Source organism: Austrofundulus limnaeus, unplaced genomic scaffold, assembly GCF_001266775.1.
Source record: "Austrofundulus limnaeus strain Quisiro unplaced genomic scaffold, Austrofundulus_limnaeus-1.0 Scaffold152, whole genome shotgun sequence".
In the NCBI taxonomy this organism is placed as follows: Eukaryota; Metazoa; Chordata; class Actinopteri; order Cyprinodontiformes; family Rivulidae; genus Austrofundulus; species Austrofundulus limnaeus.
Window position 1 is genome coordinate 203,880 of NW_013952554.1, and position 20,548 is coordinate 224,427.

At 36.7% G+C, this 20,548-nt stretch overlaps 1 protein-coding gene across 2 annotated transcripts in view; it reads right to left on the reverse strand.

Moving 5' to 3' along the window:
* Window positions 1-19,924, reverse strand: part of tanc1b (tetratricopeptide repeat, ankyrin repeat and coiled-coil containing 1b) — a 96,525-nt gene extending 76,601 nt beyond the window's left edge. Inside the window, exons 1-2 of one of the 2 annotated variants that reach the window (XR_001310880.1) lie at window positions 19,793-19,924; window positions 6,860-6,953 (exon numbers count right to left, since the gene is read on the reverse strand). Coding sequence is in view for 1 of the 2 variants with exons in the window: in XM_014016683.1 (XP_013872137.1) it covers window positions 6,860-6,920 (61 nt within the window). In the remaining variant the exon portion in view is untranslated. The remainder of the gene's footprint in view (window positions 1-6,859; window positions 6,954-19,792) is intronic. The other variant, XM_014016683.1, reaches the window with a different exon arrangement.
* Window positions 19,925-20,548: the final 624 nt, after the last annotated feature.

The window sequence follows — 20,548 nt, forward strand, 5'->3', positions numbered from 1 at the left end:
TGCAAAGGTTTGTTTGAGGTATGGTTTAGCCAGAAATAGCTGGTGACGCACTTTAATATCATGCCTACCATGYAAAACACAATTCACAGGAGGTTTTTTCTTTTTCTGTTCCACTAAATGGGCATTAATTCTTCTTCCAAACTGAAAAAAAAAAATAAAAATAAAAACCTAACACTTTGAGCAAGTCTGTCTAAACTCAAATGTATTTTGGGAAGTTTCTTATCCACGTGTCCTAAATCAAAATGGGAACTAAAACAAGTCAAGTGAAAATAAATCAGAGATAAGATTTTAACAAATGCTGTTCAAGTGGAACTCAGTAGGCTGCATATCTAATGTTTGAGTAAACAATTGGGTTTGAGTTCTGTATCCTGCTTGTGAAAAGTTTTTGGTTTTTTTAACTCTATGCCATTTCTTAAGCTTCATTATGGCAAAAAAATTAAATAAGTTTTTATTTGTTGTTGTTGCTAAAATTCTGCTTCCATTCTTAGCAATGTTTAGTACATTATACAAGTGGAATATCTGGAAAATGATTCCATCCACACCTTTCATTTTTAGACTCATAAAATAGAGCCAGGTGTAAATAGATAAAATCTATTTAAAAAAAACAGAAACAACGAGACTGACCAACCAAGTTCTCTGCTTTCCCCAAGAGCCCTTATTTTGCTTTTCAGTAAGAAAGACGGGGCGTATTTAATGTGGATACACCTGAGGTTTGTGGGTGAGTCTGCGTGTGTGTTTGTGTGCGCGTACATGAATGTGCGCGAGCAAAAAATGTGGTTTGAGCTACGCCCTGCTAATCGTTGCCTGCTGGCTGCGCAGTGCTTTGATAGCCCTGTAGGTCTTGTGCACTGAATGGSCTCCATTGTAAATCAGGTGCATTCTTTCTCCACCTTTCTAAATCTTAGCATAACTGTCTGGACATGAAAGTCTATATAAATATATCTGGGAGCAAAAAGCAGCAAACAGGAGCCAGAAAATAAAATCCACCGCACACCTGTTCATACAGTTTTATGTTGATTAAGTTTAAAAAAAAGAAAACTAATTAGACTTCTTTATGTACTCTATGTACATAAAAAATAAAAAAGGTTTATTTTATCTGGAATATTGAAGAATAAAACAGTCAAGTTGACATACAAAGCAAACTAGAGGCTCATATATGCATTATTAGGAAATGCTTTTTAAAAGGAAAAGAAACAGAGGTTGAGTAAATATCAGGGTTAAATAAAGGATTTTATGTATCTATATATTGCCTCTTATTCTGTCTGTTGCTTTGTATGTGTGCGTCTATGTGAGTGTGAATAACTGTGTGTAATGGGATGTCTTGCATTTTATCCTGTTCAGGTTGAAAAATATATCGTAAACAATCTGTAACAGCGATACAGACACTGTGCATATCATAATCTCCTTGAATAAAGTAAAATGTKTTATTACTCAAACTGACAACTAAATAAAAAATAAAACAAATAACAAAACCAGAAAAAAAACTAAACACTTAAAAACATGATGTCAGCTGCATTCCTCTATTGTCACCATGTTTTCACAAAGCAACAATGCTAATAACTTTAATACGAGCAGTTATGACAATATGACAATATTGTGAGAAAAATCTTGATTCYGAGAGGACTTTTCTTTTATAGCACAGCTTTTACGACCCACTGTTTAGTCTTGTGCAAAAAGGGAATTTCCATTCGTTCTGTCACTGGTATTCTTGAATAAAGCATGAGTAACATAAATGGAAACGTGCCTGATGTGTAAATGACAAACAGACAAAGCCATTGTTGCATTTCTCATGGATCAAAAGTATTTCTAAGCCACATGTCAAACTCAAGGCCCGTGGGCTAAATATGGCCTGCTACTGCACTTTGTGGTCTGCAAGAGCTTCAAAAATGCATTAATGTTTTAAAATGTGCGTATGCTGCTTATCTCCCTCAATGCATGTTAATTATTTTAATCCCACCAGTAAAAGTCTTTTCTTTTAATAGTATTTCTCAATGTTTATTTCACATTTAGTCAGTCATACACATAATAGGAAGTGTTAAAATGCTGTTTCTATGCAGGAAATACCATGTAGAGCTTGGTTAGTTTGTTATTGTTAGCAATGAGACGAGCAATGTGATGTTTCTTGTTTAGTTGAACTTAAGCACAAAATGCTGAACTCGGTTAAAACTGGCCATTTGAGGGCCACCATGAGGCCCTCGGTGAAAATGGGTTTGACACCCCTGTTCTAAGCAGTAAGGCATCATGTGGCCTATGCCAGCTTAAGTCGCAGATCATTTCCAGTGATCCTGAATTCTGTACAGTACTTTCTCTCAGTGACGCTGGAAAACTGCACTTCAACAACAATGAACACTTTTTTTACAGAATTAGCAAAATAAGCCTCCAGCAGCAGTTTTAACCAAAAATAAGAAAGCCTGTTCAAAGTCTGAGATTTTCACACCTGTTGATTTTTTTTGTGCTGACAACTAACCACTCAGCCACCTGTGGCTATTGTTCATTGAGAAAAGTCTTCCCACATAAAAAAAGAAGAAAATCCTTTCCTGTTGTTGCAGATTAAGGGGAAATAATGCAAACAGGTAAAGGAATCTCTGCTGTGCCAGCTGTTCTACTCAACACCACAGAGAGCGAATGATTCAAACAGATTTTAATATTAGAAGCCCTAGCAAAAAAAGTTGGGAAATTAGTGTTTGGTTTTTTGACGTAACAATGCTTTTTGGCAATAAGTCTTAAATTGTTTTTTTTTTTCCTTGAATGGCGTCACGTTTGTTAGGAAAATACAAAATTACTTTTTTTGTAACAATTTGCTGTTACACAATAAATTTGTGTTTTGTCAAAACACCACCAGAAGCTTGTGGAAACTGCAGAGACAGACTGTACCATTCACCACCACAGCTGAGGCAACAGGTACTTAAGGGTCTCTCACTCAAAAGGCTTTACTTTGTACGCAGATCCTCAACATCATAAACATTCCCTTCATTTTTCACATAATCTCACTGAAATGGCATTGCTTTTTAGTTAAGATTTGCCTCTTTAAAATGACTTTTAAAAGCTTACGAGCTCAGCAAGCCACCAATATAATAATATATTATGTACTGTGCAAGTTGGATTATTGTCAGTTCTTTCAAATTAGAAAAAAAAGATTGTTTCTGAGTAAAAACCATAGAGGAAACTTTATCTCTATGCTGTTGTTCGAAATCTATGCAGGGAATGAAAGCTTGTCGCATGTATCCTCCCTCACTTTTAATAACTGAATAGTTATCTTTCCTAGGATGTCYAACATATCTATAAGAAATGATATATCCTACCAACCCAGGTGTATGTAGCTTCTGTATACATACAGCCAAACAATATGCAAGAAGTCCTGCCAACTGGAGCTTCTTGTGTGTACAAGATGGAGGAGAAAAAAACAGCTGAAACTGTTATTGCTCCAAAGAGAGCACAACAGTGGATGTTATAGTGATTAACACTGCGTCATCCCCCAAACAGACAGAACAAATGTCTGGCAGCTGCTTAAAGTAGCCGCGCTGATTGTGTGGGAAGCCTGATGTTGGGTGAGCCTTCAGAGGTATTACCCAACCCACACAGTAACACTACACGATCAAAGCCGAGTCAAAAATGTCATTTCTCTCAGTTACTTGATGGGTTGACTTAAGAGTATGCCAGAGAAATAGGCAACAGACACTTAACTGTAAACAAAATGGGTATATAAGAGGGGAAACAGAAGGTACTGAACTTATGGGGCTACTTTTGTGAGAAGAAAAAAAGTGGGTCAATCAGGTCATTTCACCAAATATCCGATWAGACTTGATAAGAAAATGTGTTCATAAAAAAAAATTGTTATGAATTCAAATTTGTGTAAAGTCACCCACTCTAAAGCCACTCCATKCATGGTCTCCATCAACACACTATGACCAATCAGCACAAATCTACCTTATATAAAATATATAAAAAATATATTTCTTTACAAAAGACATTATTGTTACAAAATGTGGTGAATTTTACAGTCCATTACTGTTCTAGTTACCCTGTTTGTATATGAAATAACATGAGTAGCATCAGATTACAGCAAACCAAAATCCTATTACTGAAATAACAGACCATATAAAAAAAAAATGTAGATTTTAAAACATCAACTCCAAACCAATTCCTTGCCGAATGACTCTAGGAAAGTTAAGACGGGAAGAAAGATCTAGGAGGAGCCCAAGATGGGGAGACTAAATTAGCAAACTGTGTGTTTTCTGTGGTCTTGGCATTGAGGAGATCCCAAAGGAAAGCTAATGACTGTAGTGGTATCTGGCATGCGGACAAACTTTCCTTGACCATATTTAAGCTGCTTCCAGTCCATAGCCACGAACTCTAAGGCAACATCTGCGGCGCTATCTTAAAATTATAGCATTATCAAGGCCTTTCCTCCCAATTTTTTCCATTATGAGTTACTTTTGCTTAGTTTTTTTTTACCAAAATTTGTACTTTTAAAAACTATCATGGATATAAGGAAAAACATTTTTTGCAAATGTTAGAAGCACTGCATTAAAATATTTTATAGCATGAGAAAAAAACTAAAACTAAAAACATGCTAAAAAAGCATTTGATTTAAGCTTAAGAGCCTGTTGTAAAGATCCCATTTAATCACAAGTCCTACAATGCTGGATAAAAATCTGTCCAGTGTGGTATCTCTATCTCATTGCAGCATATTGAGTTAGGTTAGCATAGCTTTCATTGTCGAGCTTGTTGTGTTTTAATCTTGATTTGTAACAAGAATAGACTGGAATTTTTCAGACATGACAGGCAGGTAAACAAAGTGAGCTGAACTATTTTGTCCCAACATTTATCTAAAGTAGTACAACCAACTCTTTAAAAAAAACTTTACTGCTTGAGAAATTTGTCAAGAAATTAAAAGCAAGCTGACTGCATTTTTCATTTAAACAACTAAAAAAGCTGCTAAAGTTTTAAAGTTGAAATTTCAGCTTCATGGGAGGCACAACAATGGGGCAAAGTGACCCCAGTTTGATGCTGAACCCCAGTGACCTCTCATCTGTCTAAAGTGCCCTAAACAAGAAGAGGAGTGGCCTGATTTTTATTGTCTCAGCATGAGAAAAGAACAGGGAGCTGCTTGAGTTTGATGGATGGGGGCCAACTGGGAAAAGTAGGGTTGGGATAAAAAAAAATAAAAAAAAAACTTATCCCGCCATAAAACTCAACTCTCCCAGCTTTCATGTATACAGATCCTCTTGTGTTTAAGTGTGTTGGCGTGTCTAGATAACAGAGAAGCTGTGTTATCAAGTGATTCATACATACAGGGCAGTTACAATAAAAGGCTCTACATTCAAGTCTTTAATAGACTTTTTTTCTTTAAAGTCAACTACAGAGCAGTGGAGGTGGTGTGGATGAGTACATGGAGCAACTCTTTCCCCTTTAATTTTAACATGGAGTATTGAATCAAACAAAGGCAGAGGCAGCAGCGGTATGAGACATGTGTCTAACTGCTGAATCAGGCTGCTGAAACCACCACTGAGGTGGTGAAGCAAGTTAAGACTGGTAGACGCTATATAAACATAAATGGTCAATCTGCCGTGTCAAGATGGATCATTGGAAGCGCCCATTACATGAACAAGATACTAATCTAGAATGTGCTGTTAACGGGTGACTCAGAATTACTCACGGTGGAAAGCTAGCAGACAAATTTTCTAAGTAAAACATCTGTTATGACATAATAAACAGACCTCACCCCGAGTCAAAATTAGAAAGCAAAAAAGGACATGGAAGGTATAAGATGTTGTCATTGTTAGGTCTAAAACAGRTGAGACGTAATGTGTTGCTGATCTAAGTTGTATTGTTCATTTTTTCCACACCATTTTTCCCCGCAGACTGTTCAAGCCTGAATAACGCTGGAAGCCTTTTTTTTTTCCAAGTGAAGGTTTTGGACCTGTAGATGTGCCAAAGTCTAATGAAACAGAGCAAACCAGAGCAAGGGTATTTGCTAAATGCACCAATGCTTCTGGGTATAAAATTTATTCACAAAACCTAAAAAAAAATGCTCACAGAATATTCAGAAAACCCTTGCAGTTTCAAGTTGTGTAAAAGAGGGTGGCTTAAAATGAACTCAAAGCACTAAATGCCATCTGAAATGGGTTTCTAATGTCACTCGATCACAACTGTTTACTTCAGACAATATGAGTGTAGAGGAATAAAGAGTCTGCTTGGGTTAATATAAATGGACAGTGAAGCCCAATGACCCAAAACATACTAAAAAAACAACACGGGGTTTCTGCGACTTGGGTGAAATATGGATGAGTGGACTTATCGATTCATCTTGATGAATACAAAACTGAAGGATAAAAGGCTTAAAAACCAATGACTACACAGCTTCAGTAAAGGCCTATCAATGCATCACAAAGAAGAAAACTCATTCTGTGGCAACATCTATAGTTTAAAGACTTATGGTGCTAAAAATCAGCTACTGTTGTGTTTTATTATTCTATTAAATGAACCTAAGTAAATGAAATTTAAAAGCAGCCCCAAGTCTTTTCAGTGTGAGTGCTTTAAATTTAAAATCCATCTAATAAACATGACTTAAGCAATTTTATGTTAAAAATAAAAATTAAAAGTTGCTTATATTTCTAGACCAAAAGTGTAGGTAAAGTGCTTTAAATGAAACTGAGATTAAACTTCAAGCTTACAAAAGCTTTGCTTTTTCAATTYTAAATTACTACGTCCAAACAAATAAAGAATCCTTACAAAGCAGAGTCTCCATGAAAAAAAAAAAAAAAAACTTCATGAACACAATGTGAGATTAGCAGCCGAGCCTAAGGGCTTGGGGTATCAGTTTCCTTTTTTTTTCTCCTCCTGAGATTTCACATACTTGAATCTTTCTTGCTCCCTTTGCCTCCATCTCTGTTCTTCTTCAGTACTGACTTGAACATGGCAAGACTCCTGGAATCCTGGCTTTACAGACCCTAAGAGTGGAAAAGAATGGATATGGTCATTCCTTTACATGTAGAATGAAGAATATACTTATGAAATGCATCAACTGCCACTCAAAACAATTGACATTTTCCTGCTACACACAGTTTTACATTTTAACTACTTGTTTACACCTATACCTGCAAATAAAAAAAAGCCATTTACAAAAGATTTTAGGCTGAATGTTTTAATGCCACCACCTGAAATTTGTCCTCAAAAACAGAGCATTGTGCAAATGGTGGAYATCCCAGTTTCATACTGAGCTTTCCCACAGCTCTCCCAAACCTGCAGGTCATCAGAGGAGGGAAGCATGGAAAGAATGCTTCAATATTTGAACAGAAAAGGACAAGTTCTGTTATCATGCCATGCAGGAAAACACTCTGTTGAATGCCCTGAATTCCACATGTAATTGATGTTATGTGCCCTGAGCTTTTGTGTTTTCAATTGATATCTACATCTCACAAGCTTATCTGTATTTTGAGTTCTTAAGAGTTAAACGCTACAAAATAAAGTCAAAAGTATGGCCTGGTGGTGCTTGTTTACTTTGGAATGGTTTGTGATTTAATGTTTTTGTACACTGGTCAAAAACATCCTTAAAGAAGCAGCAGCAAAACAGTAATTTGGGTCTTTTTCCCCCTTTTAACCCTCTAAAATGCATTGCAGCCTGCTTGCTGTACTGTATTAATAGCAGCTAGGCATTCCTTCCAATGAAAAGCAAAGACTGGTTTTACTTAATAAGGATAAGTCATCTGCAAACAAAACACACCATTCTCAACTAAAAGTCAGCCTCTAAATGTTTCTGGTCTTCATGCTGCTGCTCTGAGAGAAGCTATCGATTTGCCCTTTGATAGTGTCAGATGAAACTCTGAAGCAAAGCCTCAACCCAATTGGTTCTGGCGGGTGGAGGTGTATTAGTTAAAGCCTTTAAGTCTTTTCAATTCAGAACTGGCTGGACACATAATGAAGTTTTCAATAGGTGTAATCTCTGAAGCCAAACCTTAAATCAAAATGCTAAAGTTAAACTTTACTCTTTTTTTAAATCTATTTTTCCAATTTGACCCGTTTGGTTTTATGTTTTTGAGAAAGCTAAAATAGCTGATTCTAGATGTTAGGTATTTCTATCAATACATCGGTTCAGATAATAAGAATGGTGTCTTTTGTTTTCCACAGAATAGCGTAGGATTTGTTAGTTTTGTACAGTACAGTACAGTTCATGGCCTTGTTGATGGAGCTGTTGGCACATGTGTGGGAGCCTGCTGCTCATCTCCACAGTAACAATAAATACCACCCAGGAAAACATTCAGGAAATGAGAAACGCCCTCTTAAAACTCCAAAAGCCAACATGACAAATTCCTCCCATGCCCTCTGCCCTTTTAAAGCCACCAGACACAAACACTCATGCTGCCCACTGAGAATCAGACACTACAGTTTATATTGTAACAACTCTTTTCATTCTCAGGTAAGGGACTGGGACACGTCTACTAGGACTGCACAAAATATCACAACTTTTTTGTCATCGCAGTTACGGCCTGTAAAATAGGAATACCAAAAAAAACTGCAATGAATAATTGGCACAAATGTTTGATTTGTGCGTTTTGTCAAAAAAGTGGACCAGAGGTACCACATTAAATCACAACCACTTCGTCAGTGGATAATATGTTGCACAACTGCAATGAGAGAATTAGCAGCTGGATTTAGGTTGAACTTTTTTTTTTGAAGTCTTTAACTTATTCTCAAATGTTATTTATTTTTTTTAAATGATASTAGGGGCCATTTTTCAGTAAAGAGCATCAAAAAATGTTTTACAGTTACTACAGCAGCTGTGTCTAGAAGCACTGTATAATAAAACTGTCAGRTTGGAATGGAAATGATGTATTATTAGTTTATTTCACATTAACACTTCACACATATAAGTCATATAATTTCTATAATATTAAAGCACTGGTGTCACACATCACAGGTTTTCYTGATACAGTGTAGCCCTGACTAAGAGAACTGCAATTATAGTTTATCTATGATCATCTATACCAGTGGTTTTCAAAGTGGGGGTCTCAGAAAGCTGGAGAAAAATTAAATAAAAAAATTTAACCTAATAAATATTCTAAATCATCATCAAAAAATATGTTCTGTTTTTCAATCATTACTTTAAAATGTAAGTTATAATAATGTATTGAAATGTTATTTAAGAGAGCTTGAGATGTTTGATTTCTTTTGTCCTGTTCCTATCTAGTCTGTTAAAAAGCTAGTTCTAATGCTAAACAAATGTAATAATTATTGAATAGTGAATAAGAGTTAGACAAATATATCTAAAAGTTGATGTTTCCTTATACATTTTGTAATATTGTTTATGGGTTTGCAGGGGCATCCCCGGCTAGAGGCTAATGCTGTTTTGGGGGCCTTGGCATGGAAAAGTTTGGGAACACCTGGTCTTTACACTGAAGAGAAGAAAGAAAAAAAAGCACTGCTCAGCTGGTAATATTCTGTGACCTTTATAAGAAAGTTTCCTTAGAGAGGAGCCACGGACTGTGTGGTATGCAGAACGATGGGGATCAAGATTCCTCAAGCCCTCAAGGTCAGGTCCATTCCGCTGCATTTAAGATGGGTTCAGATATTAGCATGGCCCCCTAGAAGAGGCCTCTTGATATTACAACAGAGCAGTCAAAGCCCCACAGAGACTTGCAGGTTTCTGCAGACACACGCTGACTGAATAGACAAAACAGACTCTTAAATATTCACACTTGGCCATGGAAACAGCCGAGCAGTGTGCTCATCATGCTGTCCTTTTGGTTGAAGAGAACAATAATGTAGTCCTTGAAGGTCTTTAACAGTTTTCTAAATATCCCGATAGCTGACAGAATCCATCCAAAAGACTCCATTCATGGATGAGCTCGTCTCCCCCTTACTTCTGGCATTTTCACCCAGACATACAGTATTTCAGCACCAAGACGGTTTCTTTGGAAAAGCTCAAGGTGACAATAAAACAAGACTAATCTGTGGTGCAATGTCAAGACAGGTTCCTTTCAGGAAAGAGAAATTGAAGTTCAGAGCGGTTAAAAAGGTGCCTGGGGTTATCAACGTGTGTTTTTAGGTCATTTCTCATGTGATATGGCTCAGTCTGAGGGGAAGAAAAATATCCTCACCTGCACAATGTTGACAAGACATGAGGTTAATGGGGCCATGTGGCCAGTCTGGTGTTATCTGGACAGACAGCTATATATGGAAGGAAAGTGGGACTGTTTTCCCAGAATGCCTCTGAAAGGAAAGTGTTTTACTTGTGTGGATTATTGGCGAGTTAGAGTCAACTTTGCCCTCGATTTGGTGACAGATAATAGAGAGCACTCCGATCAACCTCRCCACTTTCCAAGCGTTAAGGCAAGTAGCTCTTTTCCTCTCCATTTGTTCACCTCTTTCCTGCTGTAATATGATGCCAATTCTACATGAATGATCTTACTCAGATTACAACACCGGTGGCATAGCAACGTGAAAGCGCCAACGCTGACCTTCAAACTGGTTTAAAAACACTGTTTGGAAGTGGAACATTTCAATTCTCATGCAGACTCCATAATTATCTATTCTTTTACCGTCTGTTCACTGAGTGCAGGAAACTGGCCCGGTCCGGTCTCTAAGTTCAAGCGGCACAAAACAATGGCAACCAAATGTTAAAGAGGAAGCGTGTGGAGACGGTCTGAATGATAGTCCGATTTTCAGGCGCTAAAGAAAGGAGGTTGTTACTCATACTAGAAGGAGTTGAAAGGAAACAACAGAAGTGATATTTTACAAAAAGAGGTTTACTGCTTTGTTTCCTGCCTTCAGAGGCCCATCAAAGAGRGGAAGTATGTATCCTAAGACAAAATGAGACAAAGGGGAATTTTAAACCTTTTTGTAACTTCTTATACTGGCAAATAAAGTCAAAAACAGAGCCAGGGAACGCAATAAAAAACATTCAGACTGTAATAATCCACCGAAGTTTATTTATTTTTAAGCACAACGCTGTCAAAAATAAGAAGCTCTAGTGTTGATTTGCAATCACATCTCCAAAAACACCTCAGACACTGTGCAATGACTAAATCTGACTCACTTCTACATGACCTACAATAATTTAGATAAACAAAGCATTAGGTAACATGGATTACTTTTTCACTCCCCATCTTTGAGATAACCTCTTCAGAGAAAGAATTAGCTTCACATCGAGTACCAACAATTTTCTTATTAGAATTGCTGTCATTAACTCACATTATCTCAGCAGATTATATCCTAATAGATTATTACTTATCTGCTGTAGAGGATGTTAATGAAGGTCTCAAGTAGATGGAAAATGAAGATGGACCAATCTGAACTAAACTAAATTTGATGTTTGCCTYCCAGGACCATTGGTATTTGATTTAGGGTAAAACATTAACAAAGCAGTGCTTTAAGGTCTACAGGAAGTTCCTGCAACATATTACTAAAGAATATTATGGGTTATTAGTCAGGAGGTCAAAACTCTTATCAAGTTCAAAACATTAAGAATTATGAATGCATGTAAACAAAAAGGCACACAGAGTTTAAGAGTAATTGAACACAGCTTCAAAAAATTAATCCTTTAAAAAGATAAGCTATCACCACTTGTCAAATTATAAAAAGTGAGGGATTTTTTTAATCCCTTTCAGTCCATTCTGTAAACTGAACACAGCAATCAGAGTTCAGAAAGGACAGTTTTAAATTGGTGCAGACTTCTTAATTTGTGGCAAGTGGCATTAATCCACGGAGGATAAGAGAGCTAAAACAAATAAACAGAGGTATGGTTGTCACAAGAAATGGATTATGATTCAGGCTCCAGCTTTACTGCTCTTATGGGAATTAATTTCACACACCAAGCAGTTTAAAAAAAATGTTAGAGACAATTTCACAAATCCAAAAAAGGATTTGTTTCACCAAKTTATCTTCAAAAAATGGGTACAATCATCCCGGATCCATGTTTGCTGATGACTTATTTAAGGCTATTTCTTCAACAGTTTTCTGAAATGGTCACACAGACAATTCCAGCTTCATGCGGTCGTTCATAAAAATCACAGAAACAGCCGTGTCCCGCACAGATGTGAGTTTTCAGAAATGGAGCAAGCATCAAGGAATTAAAAGAGGCACAAGGTTCACCAGGGGTGGGCTGGCTTCGTCTTTATAGGAACTTGTCAGTGAAAATTCCATCAATCCACAAAAAAATATTAATGCCAGAAGAACAAAAAGCTGAAAACAGCATATGCTGCACAATAATGACATGTGGCCCAAGTAAAATCATTTCCAAGCATGTGCCATGGTCTGCTTTTAGGAACTTTCTTCTTCTAACACAGCCATTCTGAGTGCTTCGACACACAAATGTGCTGCAAAGCCTGCACAGCTTGCAGCACATTCCCCTTAATCCTTCCCATGTCCAAACCCCAAAAAGGAAATATTACATGCTTTTAACATTTAACAAATGTCTTCTGAATTAATGGCCGATAGAAGATCTCAGAAACTTTGAAGTGCAGTTGGAAACATGCTCCTTTCTTCTTTGCAAATAACTCTGCACACAAATTAGCATTCCAATGTTTGTTGCATTAACAGCACACTACACCTCTCTGTTTTGACCCCACTCCATGTCTTCCCAGTCTCGGGGGGTGGGGTTCAAAAAGATTGGATCAAACTGTAAATCAGTAACAGCTGTTGCCAAGAAGAGCTTGCAAACGCATATGATTTAAATACAGATACAGTGTTTGAAAACAGGTTGTAAATCATTTTCTCTCAACTCATCAGAGGATACACACGTTTTGATTTGATACATTTCCTGGTTGTATACATTAAAAAAAGGCCAACATGTTATGTTAGGGCAAGTGGAAATGCAATGCTGATATTCTGTAATATTTTTATACGAGGTCAGTTAAAGAAAAGCCTTTGTTAGTTCTTAATGCAGTTGCATAATAGGCTTTTGTGTGATACTTTACCCCAAAGCTATAAATGCAGGCTTTATTCTTTTGTTTGATTGTTTTATATTATGCATCTATTATCTATAGCTATTATCTTACACATACAGTAAGTTAAACTGTATTTGGGTGGAGAATTGAARTTCAAATCACTGACCGTGTAACACTAACCCAAAAATGTTATATAAGCATCTCAAAGTTACTCATTCCTGTAGGGAACTAATGCAGATTGTATTTATAACATGTGTCAACTTGTATGGAGGAAATCAATCATGTATATTTCCTATTATATATTTTTTTACTCTGGTTTGTCTTGTTTCAAGGCAATTATATATTTTTGTGGGTATATTCCTTTTTTGTTTTTTTTTTTACTTTGATGATCTGCCATCATAAAAAGTGCAAATCAAAAAAGTGTTAGTGGAACAACTCACTTCTGTAAAAGCCTTTCAAGAATTAATCTTCAGCCATGACATTATCAATTAGGAATCTGTTTTTACTGCTTAAGAATTTGGTAAAGTATGATGTCAGAAACTGAAGTGAATGTTGCCAACTTYCATTGACTAATCCACTAATTGAAAAAAAAAACTGCAGATTAGTCAACTATCAAAATTGTCATCAGTTGCAGCCCTAAACATGACACAGGGGACACAATACGATATATTGTGATTGTGCAAGCAAAGCAAGATATAACTATTTTTTCTCCAAAACTTCTAATTTTAAAAAACTGTGTTTTATATGTTTCGTATTTCTTATTTCATCCATGTTTTCAATAGTTAGTTTAACTATGCTATTAAATAGTTTGATCATATATTTGTGGCAGCTTTTAGATTTATATTTATTAATTATAAAAATATGGTCACCTAACAGTAGCCAATATATTGTGTTCTTTCAGTGAACAAATGAAAAGAAGCAGCTACAGTCTGTGTTACATCTTATGGTGGTAGTGCGWGCAGTACCCAGCTTAAAATACAGGACAGCCCAGCTAATATAGTTGTCAAATCTACCTCTGCTTTGAGGCAGTGGGATGCTGATCTTATCCACTCCAATTCACCCATCGGCACTTAGTGATAATGTTTACTCACAATGCTAACATTTGATCTAGAATTATAGGCTGTGTCTCAATTCATGGGCTGCATCCTCATGATTGCGCATTTGTCGTCCACATACGTCACTGCCCCGCGCCCACAAAATTGCGAAAATCAAGGATGCATTCGAGCATCCTTCCTGGCCGAAGATATCTCAGGATCCAATGTGCCAACAGCAAAATGAACAGAGAAATGAAGACGGCAAAGTTTTTATTTTTTTTACCAAGTTGTCGTAGTTTGAAAATTCATCACGGACAGAAGAATTTGTTTTTAAATGCAAGTTTAGTAGCTTGGATGATGAAATTCAAGCTGCAATTAGATGTTAAATAAAATGCAACTACAAGTACTGATACTGGAGCTAGACGCAAATTATTAATGTTTTTTTAATTAACATATTTATTTACGTGTAACGTTTTAAACGTGAATTCTCCCAGTGAAAAGACGTGAATACGCATCCCAGTGCATGTTGAGTCGATATGAAACCAATCACTATGGTAATGGGGTAGCACGTGGTCAGGTCACGCAAACCGACGTCAAGCAAAGGCTAGACTGTCTTCATTTCACTGCAGTTTTATGCAGCCTACCCAGACTGGGGAGGATGTGGCCCACATGGCCCAGCTGGGCTACATACTAATGAGGATGCAGCCCATAAATTGAGACCCAGCTGAACTCTCTGGCTCCTAAAAATAATAATAATAATAAAAAACTCTCAGGAAAATCAGTGTAGGAGCCAAACAGCTGGCAGCTACTGCCAACTAACGGTTCCGAGGCTAAATTTTAACACAAAAATTAACTGCTGAATGAAAGTTTACATTTTAAGCCTTAATTAAAAATCAACAGTGCTTTAGAGCAGTGTTTCCCAAAGTTGGGGTTGGGACCCAAAGTGGGGTCCCGAAACATCAAGGTGGGGTCCTGAAAAGATTTTATGAATTAATTACATTTTTGCCTTAGTTGTTACAAATGAGTGAGGTTAGTGTGTTTAAAATGGATGAATGTAGCATAAAAAATATTGTTACTATGCCCATGTTTAGTTGACCTGATACAAATGTTTATCATCCAAAAATAGTTGGGGGTCACAGGTCTCTGCTACTGTTTTGTACTATTCTGTGGGTCAAAAGCTGAAATGTTTGGGAACCACTGCACTTTGGTTCCCAAAGTTGGGCTTGGGACCCAATTATGGGTCATGAAGCACCTTGGATAATCTCCAGAAATCAATTTAAAGGGTAATAAAATAATTGCTGATGTAATATATTCCCTATAATTATTACAAAACACAAAATAAGTAAAAATAAGTATTTATATTTGTGTAAAAGCTGCTTAGATTGTCAAAAAGCCTGTGTTTTTAGGGTTATTAACGAAGTTCATGTACTCAGACCAGTAHTATTTGAGGTCACAAGTTTTTGCCATGGATATTTTGTGGGTCAGAAGACAAAAAGTTTGGGAACCACTGCTTTAGAGAATCAATACAATATGGGAAAATTAAATATTGCAATATTTCAGCGAATTGACATTTTCTTACACCCCCAGTGAATATCTCAACAAACACCACGTCAGATTAAAAGTTGACCATTAAGTTGCTCTTTTATATACACAAACCCATAGCAACACATTAAAAACCAGGGGTGCCCAAATCCTGGTCCTTGAGGACCACCATCGTGCATGTCTTATATGTAACCTTGTTCAAGTTATTCAGAAGCTTGTTAATTACCCATTCATTTAAATCAGGTGTGTTTGAGAGAAACCTTTAAAACATGCAGGATAGTGGTCTTTAAGGACCTGGACTTGATAGTTGACAGTTTTCTTGTAGTTTGGACTTATTTGCACTTAAACTGCAAACGAGCCGATTGGAAATGCATCAAGAATTTTAATGACAGTTCTCACACACCTTGGCTGCTCAAACCAAAACAGACAGATTTGACTGAATTTGATTCAAATCACAAGAAGCACAACATGATGCAACACAATGCTCGACGCTGTAACACTCTTAGTGAGACTTAGAGTAATACCACAGTGCCACATGGCTAGACACGAGCAAACGTGCAGTACGAGTTTGGTTTCCTTCATCTACAACAGTATTTCTCAGCACTGTATTCAAGGTTCAGTCTCACTAATCTGGTTTTCCTTTTGGGGGAAAAGACTATGTTCAACAGGACAAAACTATTACACATCTGACAAGCAACGACTCAGTTTGTGCACCCTGTTGGGTCACTGGCTCTTGCAATGTTCCCTACTCAGCCATAACAATACAACTCTGATGCCAGCATCTTTTATTGGCCACTTGGCTGTGGACCATGGGAACCAAGCTCCAGAGAGTGAGAAAAAGCAGACTTTTTTTTATTTTCTGCACAGTAATACAAACATCTAACAGCAGACAACTGGAAAAACTCTGTTTTTGGCACAAAAGCGTGAAAAAAAAACCCCAATTGTAATTGTTTCATGAAGGGCGTAAAATGACACAGAATGATACTGGAAAACTGAGGCAGAGAATATTTGGCCACTGGAGTGATTTTCAAAAACAAAGCTTGTTCCACCTGTTGAGTTTCTAATGAAAAACATCACACTTCGTGTAGCACTTGTGACAGCTTCTGTCAAGATGAGAAAGCCAGGAGGTTGTGAAGATTTTCTACAGCTGTTAGAGAGAGAGAGCGTTGAATTGACAACTTTGTGARCAAAAATCGAAGAAAGCTTCATCCTGACATTTACGGGCAATTTTTTAAAGGTGAAAACAAGGCTTTGATTTTCAAAGCACCTGACTTAGTTTCATCTTTCTCTGAAAAACAGCCCGAGTTAGTGGTCAAACTTCAATGAGTCAATTTCAGTGGGTGGACACGATTACAGTGTTTTAGCCTGCTACTAAATCTGGGTTGGGTCCTGCTTTCAAATCCACCCTGTCTAATCATAAAGTAGAGGCTAACATAAAAAAAGCAGGCCCTCACAATTGTATATAGTTTAAATTAACYTTTTAAAGTAAATGTAGACCTATTAAATAAATTTATTGTTTTAGAACATCTATGAAGGAGTCATGACATAATTATTTTTTTTTAATGTGGATCTAAACTGGAAAATTTCCAATAATCTGCAGAACTGTAATCAAGCAAACCTTTATTTAGAAAATGTTGCACAATTTCCCGGGTATCCTGCAGTCCAGATGATCGGGTTTAAGGGTTGCCTGCCTCTGTTCTGAAGTGCCACTTCTAGAACTGGACTGGTATTGTACAACTGCCACAAACGATTATTTTTATAGCCGATTAATCATCGATTATTTTTTTGATTAGTCGACTAATCGGATCATATGTTAATTGAATATAAAACATACAGCTTATCACGCCAGAATGCAGCTGCTATTATATAACAGTCGTTAGATTTTAGCTATATGCTAACTAAAAATAATTGCTGTGGAAGGCAAGTTCTGCTCTGCAGATATTGCACAGGTTTCTCTTTCATTTTCTTAAAATGATCCCACACTTTTGAGCTCCATTGCCAGGTAGCCATGATACCAGAGCCTGTCTGTATAATGTCTTGTGACGTCCACGGCCTACCCCAGTTACCACTACTGTGCATGTGTGTCAAGGACAGAAAGAAGGCAGATGTGGCAGTGGAAGCTGTCAAAGCAGTTTGGAGAGAAAAACAAAGTAAAGAACAAAAATCGATTAAAATTAAATTATTAAATTAGTCATGGATTATTTTAATAATCGATTAGTCGTCGATTAATAGACTAATCGTGGCAGCCCWATGGTATTGGGTGTGTAGTTTTTGGCCAGTAGCTATAAAATGAGAGTTGGCAAAGCCATATTAAAACTAAAGCTGATGTGAGGAGACCTGGTATAAATTTGATAAATAAGATTGGGTAGTTTATCGTCAACAATACTACGCAAACATAAATTGGCCAATCAATTTATTCATCTCACTCATTCACTTGTAAAACTGATCTAAAAAACTGCAAACAACCCATGACAACCTTATTATTTCTTAATAAGTGAAGAAATTATATACAGTATCTACATAAACATTAAACCACAAATCAAACCCAACTACAAAATAACCTGCAAATAATTMCATCAATATTTAATAGTATTATGTTTGACATGTATTGTATATTAAATAATTTGTATCACCCAGATTATTACATAATTTCACTCCATATGTCTGCTCAAATGTATTTTTTGCAAATACACTTTTAAAACCATTTTATGAGTTCTTTTTTGACTGATCTTTAGAAATTAAAGGCAACCAGTTCCTGATAAACACCATCACCGATTCATTTGTGGCCAATATATATTTGTCAATTAACAAAATTTACCAACATTTGCTTAACTTACACAAATGTATTCCCGTCATTAATATTTCTCATCTTGACATTTGCTGAGTGGTACATGAATTGTGACGTAATGTGACGTGTTCCAGCAGGAACTCAATTATTAACAACACTTAGCAGAACTGGAGCAACTAAAGACAACACAGAAGAGTATTCTGACTTTAAAAAAATAAATAAATTGTGGGAAACAAGGTGATTGCAGCAGCTGCTGATGCATCTTCATTGTCCTACATAAKTGATTAATTATGTACAGGTGTGACCACTCAGTACTTGATGTAAAATTGTTTTTAGGAGAAATATGCCCTGTGTTTGTTTTCACTTATTGGTTATTAAAGTCTTTTTAAAAGAGTTTAAAAATAAACACAAATCAGTTTATTATTTTTCTATAGTACTAATAAAGATTAAACATACCATTTTACCAGAAAACGTAAGATTTAGTTTCTCCTTTTTGAAATTAACTAATTAATAAAAGATTTAGTTTCTCCTTGTGAAAGAACAATGGTTTTAATTCCCTCGTTATTTTGCTGCTCATCCACACTGTAGACCAGAGGAGCCCAAAGTGGGGCCCGCGGGCCAAATTTGGCCCGCCAAGCCATTTGATTTGGCCCACCAGCAGTTGACATTGGTTGTAACCTGACGTCCTATGCAGAAAAAGTATTTCCACTTTGTCTTTTCATCCATTGGCTCAATAACTATAAAGGGCTGTGGTGCAGGTAGTTTTCACTCATGGTTCTGACTTTATCTTTGATATATTAAGATTAAATATGAAATACAAGCAAAAAGTGACATTTAGATTAGATTTAAATGCACATGTAGATTTGCACACGTTATAAGGCATATTTTATCAATTTACGAAATTTCCCATGAACCTTTGCTACTTGAGGATATGGCAGATTTTCTCCAAGTACCCAGACTAAAACAAAAGCAGGCCACCAAACTGGCTGCTGGCTTAATCGTTACAAAATAAAGGACTTTACTAAATTAATATTTGTATTTCATGTATTGTATTACTGCATTTGGTCCGCAGCCCTGGATAGATTCTCATTTTTGGCCCTCTTGGGAAAAAAATGTTTGGGCGCCCCTGCTGTAGAACACTACTGTTGGTATTTTAAAGCCATGACACTAAGAAAAAAACACGTTCAGTCAATAGTTTCAGAGTTAAACTTAGTTAATGTTCAAACCAATTTGAACGAAAGTATACTGAAACCTGACTTAGTTCGCTTTTTTTGGCTCAAAGTTTCCTTCATTTCCGACCAAATGGAAAAAGCTCGAACAGAAAAAAAGGCTGAAAGATAATAAAAACAAGGTAATTGAACAATTAAAGTGCTCAGTTTTAGTTAGCTGTCAGTCCCGTTGGTTTTATTCAACCGTGGGCATGCCCAGACATTCCTCCCCACGAGACAAACTTCCACCAAAACGTTTTTTCTTTCCTTTATTATTATCTTAATATCCCACTTTCCTGAACGCCACACGGACCACCTATTTGTTAACCTTACCTGAGAAATGTCATGGGTGTAAAAAGAGCAAAATGAAAGTTGTCCTGGTCCTGTGAACGGTACCTCCACATGAACTCACTCCGTAACTTAATTCACCAAAGGTGGGCTGAGCTCCTCCTCTTCCTCCTCCTCTTCCTCCTCCTCTTCCTCCCGGAATGAGGTCATGTGCGGGGAGGACCGTGGGCAGCTCAGGGAACAAAGTCCTCCTCCTCCTCCTTCCTCCTCTTCATGCCAGGATGCAGGACATATCTGATACAGTATGCTGCATCACCCAATAATCCACAGGAAATTACCATTACAAAGAAAATAATGTCCTTATGTTTCCTCTTTGCACAGGTATCAGTGAAAATAGGTCATCAGTGATGACGTCACAGCAGTTGGTGCAAAGCAAAAGCGCTTTGTTTACATTGAATGTGGACCCACGTGTCAAAAACTACTGAAATAAATTCTTTCTAAAACTTTTATATTTTCTGTTTTCATCACGTCTTCACATCCAAAATTCAGTCTAGATGTACAGCAGAGCAGAGGTTCTCAAATTAGGGTCCTAGGACTCCCAGGGGTCTGTGAACCACAGCTTAGGGGTCCGCAAAATAAATCAGCTCACAGTAAAATGTATTACAGTAATTCAGTTCAGTTTATTTATTTATATTATTTATAAAATTTTATCATGTCAAGCGAACATATTAAATTAAAAACAACAATTAGTCCATAAAATTATGTTTAAGCACTGAAGCTTTCCATCCAACTGGGCAACAC